This window comes from Littorina saxatilis, linkage group LG7, assembly GCF_037325665.1.
Source record: "Littorina saxatilis isolate snail1 linkage group LG7, US_GU_Lsax_2.0, whole genome shotgun sequence".
NCBI lineage: Eukaryota > Metazoa > Mollusca > Gastropoda > Littorinimorpha > Littorinidae > Littorina > Littorina saxatilis.
This window is the reverse complement of record NC_090251.1, coordinates 23,161,808-23,171,189: the sequence shown is the minus strand read 5'-3', so window position 1 is coordinate 23,171,189 and position 9,382 is coordinate 23,161,808. Positions and strand designations below refer to the sequence as shown.

The 9,382-nt window shown below is 41.2% G+C and overlaps 1 protein-coding gene across 1 annotated transcript in view; it reads right to left on the bottom strand.

Moving 5' to 3' along the window:
* The window catches only part of LOC138970960 (di-N-acetylchitobiase-like), a 41,858-nt gene extending 32,913 nt beyond the window's left edge, over positions 1 to 8,945 (bottom strand). The window contains exon 1 of the mRNA XM_070343546.1: positions 8,369 to 8,945. Within this exon, the coding sequence (XP_070199647.1) occupies positions 8,369 to 8,812 (444 nt within the window). The 5' untranslated portion in view covers positions 8,813 to 8,945. The remainder of the gene's footprint in view (positions 1 to 8,368) is intronic.
* Positions 8,946 to 9,382: the final 437 nt, after the last annotated feature.

The window sequence follows — 9,382 nt, the reverse complement described above, 5'->3', positions numbered from 1 at the left end:
GTGTAAATGTTTTGACTGTTTATATCCTAAATATATATACCAGATGAATACCCGGCTTTTCCGGGAAGAAGTAGAGCCGAATACCCAGCTTCGAGCCGAATTGCCGGGTGAGTGGCGCACCGTACGCCGGCCTCGCCGGGTGAGTGGCGCACTGTACGCGATTGACGCCACACGAAGGGAGATAAACGCGCAAAACACTGGAGAAGATAAGGAAGAGTTACTGGGAATGGATGTACAGAAAAACCATCAAAACCAAAATCGGTTCAGCGCTGCGCGCTGAGAGCACATGTTGAAAATTTTCATCGACCGTATTGTGTCCGGGGTCTACCTGAATATGCCCACCAAATTTGAAGCAGATCCATCGAGAACTTTGGCCGTGCATTGCGAACACACAGACAGACAGACAGACACACACACAAGCCGTATATAGATATAGATATATATATATATAGAATTTCAAACATGTTGTATGCATTAAGAGCGATTACTTCCCTTTGGTTATTTGATATATATATCTATATATATATATACGACTAGTGTCTGTCTGTCTGTCTGTCCGTCTGTCTGTCTGTCTGTCTGTTCGCGATGCACGGCCAAAGTTCTCGGTGGATCTTTTTCAAATTTGGACACCGTATTCAGCTACACCCCGGACACAACCTCATCGATGAGATATTTCAACACGTGCTCTCAGCGCGCAGCGCTGTGCGCGCTGAACCGATATTTTTGGTTGTTTTTTTGTTTGTTGTTGGGATCCACTACCAGGAACTCTTCCTCATCTTCTCCAGTGTTTTCAGCCGCGATTATCTCCCTTCCTCCGTGTGGCGTCAATCCATATTCCCGTTACTTCGTTACTATTTTTAGAAGGTCTCTGCACGTTACTATTTTTAGAAGGTCTCCAGTGTTTTGCGCGTTTATCTCCTTTCCTTCGTGCGCCGGCTCTACTTCTTCCCGGCGAAGCCGGTACCCGGCGAAGCGGGTAATATATATATATGCAAAAAAAAGACAAATCATTGCTTCAACAGTCCTCGGAGCAGACCAGTACTTTTAAGGACCGCGTTAAACTTCAGAAAATTGCCTTTTTTTGTCAATGGCCATTTGGGCAAATTTGCAGAGGAAATTAAATCCTATCAACACCCCCTGGAGATCTGAATGAGTCAGGATTCCTTATACATGTGCAGAATGAATAGAAAATCAGAATTTCAACACAACTTAGCATGTAAGTGTCACATTGCTTCATAAATGTGCCACTTACATGAATAAGCGGTGGTACTTTTCGCAAACTAAGTGACAGATGAAACTGTCAGTGACTGCACCTAAAGCCAAATTTGAGGAAACTTGATGAATTGAAGTTGAACAAGAGCTAACCAGGTCATCTGTTACATGTATACGTATTCATCATTCTGGACACATCTCTAGTCACTGACAGTAAAAACTAATACTGTGGTATATATGACTACCAAAATCACCACAAAAACATTTAAATAAGTTTAAATGAAACAGGAAAATATTGCATGCATTTCTAAATTCCAATTTTTGTTGATACTTCAAATAATCAAGAAACAAATAAATCTTATAGTTATATACTCTTTTACAAGCAAGTGATTTGTATTTTATGTTATTAAAGTTTGCCAGTTCTGAAACACCTTTCCCTGTAATCTGGAAAAAAACAATTACTACTGAAAAGGTCTGTTCAATCAACAATCTTCCAACTAATTAAAAAAGAAAGCACCATAAATTGTTCTGAGACTGAACTTTATTTTTACAAAGATGGCTGGGCCTTTTCTTACAATCTGTCCTTGGGACAAAAAACAGACAAAACATAGCGAATAGGGATTGTTCAGTAAAAGTAGCACATGTATGGTTTTCCTCCACACTCCACCTCCCACACATCCCTCAAACAAAAATGAAATAAAATACTGGTCTCCTATTCGGCCCCACGACTGAATGGAGCAGCCTGTATGTTTGCACTTCATTGATGCAGACAGGCGTGTGCATACACGAACAGGTATCTCATTGGGCGGGGATATAGCTCAGTTGGTAGCGCGCTGGATTTGTATTCAGTTGGCCGCTGTCAGCGTGAGTTCGATCCCAGGTTCGGCGGAAATTTATTTCACAGAGTCAACTTTGTGTGCAGACTCTCTTCGGTGTCCGAACCTCCCCCCGTGTACACTACATTGGGTGTGCACGTTAAAGATCCCACGATTGACAAAAGGGTCTTTCCTGGCAAAATTGCTTAGGCACAGTTAATAATTGTCTACCTATACCCGTGTGACTTGGAATAATAGGCCGTGAAAGGTAAATATGCGCCGAAATGGCTGTAATCTACTGGCCGTATAAAATTTCATCTCACACGGCATCACCGCAGAGCGCCTAGAACTGTACCCACGGAATATGCGCGATATAAGACTCATTGATTGATTGATTGATTGTGACATTTTCCCCCCGCACCATCTCCGAATGGAATAAGTTTCCAACATTAATATCATCGGCCCCCTCCCTGGAGTCGTTTCACTCCCGTCTCGGCAGCAGTCTCCTGCAGCCGGGCATGAGAGCCCCTTGAACGCACTCTCCCCTGTACATAGTTTTAACCTCCCCACCTTTTTAATCTCCCTGTTTGCCGGAGCTAGCCATTCTTGGTAACAGTGACTCAACCGCAGGACTCTTGAGACGTTCGCAAGAACCCAGTCCTCTACGGAAGAAGAAGAAGAAGAAGAAGAAGAAGCAGAAGACACATTTAAAGCTAGCGCAACTGTGTAGCTGTGCTGTACACATTACATGTAGAATTCTAACTTTCTTAAGAAGTTAGAAGAAACCAGTTAGGCGTACTACAGTACAATCAGACTTGGATTTGCAGAAGATTTCTATCAGCTATTGACATGATTACTTGTTAGACCGACTGTCCAGGAACCAAAACCTCCTTCCCAGCCCACGAACATTCTGTAAGATTTTCGTTCTTTTACCTTACCGTAATTCCATGTGGGATTGCACAGTTTAGCTTTCATCCACTACGTGATCTCAGTGTTCTTCATGAGAAGTTTTGGTGCAAACAATTATATGATTTCTTAACATTTTTAAAATCTGCATGACCATGTGTACGGAAATCTGTTGTCTTCGGGCATTGGTTCATTTGTTGTATTCATGTAACGCACTAACTGATCACGCCTAACTCAAGCTCTCAATAAAGATACCAATCCTTCTGAAGTAAACACTTTTATAATATATATTTGTATGTGATAAGATCATCCACCAAATATCTACAGCCTTGCTGGTTCTGGTGCAGAGTGGAAACTCATCATTGACTAATTTTTGCAATCGACACCAAGGCCAAACAGCAAAATCAATTCCATAGTAAAATTCCACTTCACACAGAAAGCTGTCCTGAAGACTAAAGATTTGTAGTATATGACCAAGTGGAAGGATTCTCTCGTACCACGCAGAGGCCTTGACAGTGGTGGTGCAGATCATTCACACAAGAAGAAAGAGTTGGGAACACCAGAACAACAGCTCATCATTGACTAATTTTTGCAATCGACACCAAGGCCAAACAGCAAAATCAATTCCATAGTAAAATTCCACTTCACACAGAAAGCTGTCAGACTAAAGATTTGTATAATTATGACCAAGCGGAAGGATTCTCTCGTACCACGCAGAGGCCTTGACAGTGGTGGTGCAGATCATTCACACACGAAGAAAGAGTTTTAAAGTGAGTGTAGGATCTTTTCTATGCCGAATGATATCCGGTGCATTGCTATGCACACAAAGGCATTGAGTCATCTCATGTGAATTTGACTCACAGAAATTGTTTAAAACTGTGGAACAGAGACGACCCAGAATAATGTGCCGACTACAATACACAGGAAGCAAGGCCACTAACCCCTGCCAGCAGTCACTCATCATATTCATTGTGAATTTTTTTATAACTTTTGTGCTCATTAGCAGGTGTTGGATGCAGTTGTTTTAATTTTTTTTAAATGTTTTAATGAAACAGATCCTGTGGTTGGTCAGAATGCCCCAACTCATTAAAAATTACCGGTCATTAATTGTCGATGTACACTCGCTAAAAAAGCCAATGACCACCTGCTGGCGAGGAGCATTGATACAACCTCAACTAGTCTCGGTTAGCTTTGAGGGTCATTTTACAAGTAGGAAATATGAAATACAAAATACCGAGACCATAACACGGCATAAGTTATGCGAAGTGATGACGTCGAATACATGACGTAAGTTGATGCATGAATTCTTCCGGACTACGTCAGTCAATTGTAATTTAAAATGCCTTAAAAGTCAAATGGTCTTGGAGAAAAGTTAATGAAAACTATCAGGAAAGAAGTGCAGTCTAGCCTGTGTCAGTGTGTGTGTTTCAAATGGACTATAATGCAGTGTTGTTCTCAGGCGTCGGTTTTGCGTTATTGGCGCATACTTTATTTTATTTGACACAGTGTTCTGTTCCCTAGCTGACTGACTGCCCGATAGTTGAGACAGGTAGAAACTCTTCTGACTGAAAAATGTTTCTCGTCGTGACCAGGACATTTGGACCTATACATATTAGTCTAGGTCCAACTGACATATATATGAGTTGTTCTTTGCTACTGGTCACAAGTGGGGGTCAGCTCAGATGGACGCATTTTTTCAATACAGTCTAGGGGAGAAACTGGTCACAAAGCACCCAGTACATGCCAGAGAGATAGGAGAATTGGCACAATCAAAGAAAATACCAAAATCATTCAATAGATATGGAAATATTAAGATTTACTGTGAAAATGCTAGCAAAAATGGCGTCCAAAAATGGGAACGCACACTTGGTGCGTCTTTGAAGACTTACCTCCCGTTCTGTGTTGTTGATAATAGTCATGTTTGTGCTGTTTTTGTTGAAATAGTATCTAATAAAACTGATGCAGTTCTTGAAATGTTGCAAATTATTGTTGTCTTTGTGAAATGCGAGAGTGTTCTGAGGCGTAATCTGCATACGGTTGATGTCCCACATAGGGTACCCCACTTCGATCAGCGTATCACTCCAAATGAGCTTCATAGCAGAAAAGCAGATACACTACCAAAACACTGCATAACAGATCTACAAGTCTGAGCCAGAATCATTGAAATTTACTTTCTGTATAAAATATTGCAATCAAATTTGTTCACGCCGTCACACAAATAACGCAGGTTACCCTCGCCTTCGATTCAAAGTAACTCCAATCTGACTGAACTACCATCGAAACGCAGCTAGATGACGAACTGATTCACCACACATTTGTGGTATTTTACACACAAATTTCAACTGTGTTGTTTCGCGATAAACAGCCATAAACAAACAAATGTGGCGCCGTCACGTCGCCTCGGAAGGAATAACGCAGGTGACCAAGACTTGTTTCCGATACCTGTCTGATTAAAATAATCGTTTTTTTCACGAATGACGGCTCTTTGGCAGATCTGGTGAGTTGGAAACTGTCTATGAATGTTTCATTTAATGTCAAATGCGTACATTCTTGTCGATATTGTTACCTTTGGGCTCATAAATTAAGTCAACCGTCGTGTTGTCCAAAAGTGACTTTTGTCAGCATAGAACTTACTGTGTTTTGATCATTGACTGAGAAGAATCTTCCGATGACACTAGTTCATTTCACTACGCGACTACATATCTGCAAGGAAACTTATGGCTTAACTGAAGACGAATAAGCGGAGTAACTGTTCTTCAACGGATTGCTCTCGCTGATCTTAATATTTAGATCTTGTCGTCTGCTAGTCCGCGGGCCCCTCCGTCTGGAACTCCCTGCCGCTTGAGCTTCGCCAGAGCCCCTCTCTTGACGCGTTCAAGTGTAGGTTGAAGACTCAGTTCTTCCCGTAGCTGGCTGCGACTTTCATGCTCGACGTGATGTGTTGTGCCCCAAAAGACATTCTTGTGCTGTGCTCTGTGAGAGGGATTTTCTTTGTGCTTAATATTATTTTGTTTGGACCTAGCTATTGATGTGTACATTGTTGTTAAACAGTTGTTTGTTGTATGTTTACCAGGGTTTACTAGTGTGTGATAGGGTTCGTGTCCGTCTGAAGATGTTAGTTTCTTTGTTAGTCCTGTACGTGTTGACAACTCTTCGACAAGCGCTTAGAACTGTACCCACGGAATACGCGCTATATAAGCTTCATATTGATTGATTGATTGATAGTCTTCGGTCGTGTGAAAGTCACATCTATTTCGACTGTGTGGATCGATCCGTGTAGTGAAATGTTGATCTTTGATGATTTGGCAACATATAACTTCGCTAAATGTGCTTCGAGTGTATCTCTCCGTTAACCGCATTTGAAAACGTCTTTTAACAAGACCATGTTTCAGTCGACAGCCCAGACGGGGAGGATCCTCGATAGCTCACAGGGTATATAATGTTTTCCGCCGTTTTTTGAAGAATCCTTTCAAATTTGCTATTCCAAAAGTACCCTATGACACGACTCGAGTGGCAAAGAACATTCTCTGCAATTCCTGTCTCAGTCCGTGCAGCCGTTTCGGGTCCTATCGTCATCATACAAACATACACACAGACACACAAGAACCAGCTTTAAAAGTTAGATTATGTAGGAACCATGTGAACCAGTGATTTTTTCTTATGTACAACAGATACTACAGTATTTCTGCTTTAGACCAAAAAAAAAAAATTGTCTGTTTCTGGTCACCCGACCGACCCTAAATTTCGGCGCCGACCCTAAACTTTTTTTTCCAAACTCAAAATTTTTACATGTTTTTACATTTTTGGTGGTAAAGGACAGGGTGAGAAAATGAACAACAAAAACGTGTGAAAACGAAAGTCCGCTGACGATTTGTAAATGTGTTGAGTGTCTTGTCTCTATGTATAGTGAATCCAGTCTCTTTGCGCGATTTTTAAAGTTAGTTTTATTGGTCTACATTTGGGGTTAAAAAAAAAAATTTAAAAAAAAAAAATCCCGACCTACCGACCCTATTTTTTTTAGCCATGTTACCAGAAACAGACAATTTTTTTTTTTTGGCCTTATGAAAAGCAATATTTCAAAAACAAAACTAGAGATTTTAATTTTGACCACTTTTCCCCCTTTCTGTCACCAGTACTGAAGAACAACTCATATATATTATATAGTTCTCTTAGTCTGAGAACGACACTGATAATGAGCTTTGTAAAAGGTAACATTCCAGTCTTGCTGTCTGATTTCCTGGAATGACTGCAAGGCAGTGCAATGTGAATGTTTTATGTGTAACCGAGTGCCGAAACACCACACTCACCTTTGGAGGCAAAGTCCAATCAAACAGGATTGAGAATTTTAGAGCTTATTTCTAAGCCCTATAAAAACTGTTATGCATTCGCAAACGGGAATCCATGAACATACACAGAGACAAAAGCCGCCAGACCCCATCACAAACAGAACTCTACAATCCACAGGTGTTGCCTACTCAGTTCAAAGGCGAACAACTCTGCAGAGTCTGCTGTGAAGGGCGACGGTAGTCTCCCTGTCACATAATTATATGCTATAAGCTGTATTATCTACAGTGGATCAAAGATTTGTGTACATGCCATAACTTATCCTGCTGCACAGTAGTTCTGTGTAATTGTAAAACAAAACCACACAAGCTTGCACATCTTTTCTCTTTTCTTCTTTCTTTGTCTCCCGCTCCCACCCCCTTATTTTTACAGGTGAATCAAAGACAGGACTTCATGATGAAGAGAGGACCTGCAACGGCAATTTTCTTTTAATTGAATATCGCAGCTTATAAACAAATTAAAGGTCCTATACTGATTCAACACTGTTTTTTTGTCACTTTCTGGAAATCAATCCCCCCCCCAACAAAAATTGACATTTATTTTCTTTCCACCCTTTCATTACTCTTTCTATAGATATATTTCCATAATAATAATAATAATAATAATAATAAGAACATTTATATAGCGCTAAATCAAAAACTTTCGTTAAAAAGGCTTGCTCTAAGCGCTTGACATCTAAACTAAAACGTCATTCACACTCTTTACAATGATGTACAAGAACTTCATGTCACACTCTTTCATTCAGTATAGCACCATTCACACAGTTGTGGTAATTACTGGTATATATGTTATGGTAATCTTGAACTTCAGCGTTTTAAATTCAATTAGACCGCCCCATGGACTCTAATTAGTATTATTCATTTGTTCTCTAGAAAGACTCCTGTTGAACCGAAGCCGATAAGCGACGTTTCTTTCTCTGTTCTTCTAATCGTGTTTTCATTTAAATATTTTAAACACTGACTTAAGAATTCATCCCCCCTTTGTTTTTAAGTCAGTATTTTGCTTCCCTTCCTTTTCGATGTTTTAATTATCAGTGACACAGGTGTATGACTTTGAGGGTGATTTGTCTGCAACGGTCGGGTCACACTCACCTCTTCCAAGTCGTGGCGTTTAGGTGACAATTGACACCCCTGACTAGGTTCCACACCTACAGCTTTACACACCTTCTCACAAGACCGCACCTTTTTATCTGCTGCTTGGAACTCGCTGAAATCATCAGCAACAACGTCCCTGCAGACGACCGACAAGCATACGACAAGTGCAATCCAACACGCTCGTCCCATTATGGCGACAGGACACACTCGGGCGCACGCACCGGACGATTCGAAGCTTTCGATTAAAATGGCGACAAAACACACGCAGAAATATTTCGTAGTGTATCGTACAAAGTGAAATATGACAAGAAAATATCGACCACTTGGCCCAAGCACAGAAGGACACACACTCAAGAAGTCAGGTTCGGTGTTGGGCACTTCCTTGAGATGAATGATAGTGGCAAGAGCGGGTGAGCTTGGGCACATACACGGTGACGTCATGATAAGGTCCCTCACCTCGGCAGGTGAGTTGGGATCCGCGAAAGCTCATGGGTATGCTATGAACGAGTAACTCGCTCTCAGGTGTTCAATCAACCAGAGACATGACTTGATGTCTCTGAACAGTCAGTTTAGCAATCCATGCAAACAGCAGGGTTTTCCCTCTGAAAACACTCGCCGCGGCACTGACTGACTGACACTGACACCGTGATGGCGCGCATGCACACACACACACACCGTGCTGGCACCCACACGCGCGTGAGGGGGAGATAAACACACACACACAAATTTTACTGAGTAGAAGAAGCCTGTAACACGCTGAGAACTTAAAATGTGTTGATTGACTTGCATTGGGACCAATGTTCTAATATTTTTTCTTAGTTAGTTTTTTTCTGAAACTTTCACATTTCTGTGAATTTAAGGCTTTAGCATACTACGAGTACACATGTACACTGACAGTCAGAAAGAAACAACAAGTCGCGTAAGGCGAAATTACAACATTTAGTCAAGCTGTGGAACTCACAGAAGGAAACTGAACGCACTGCATTTTTTCACAATGACCGTGGTCCGCCG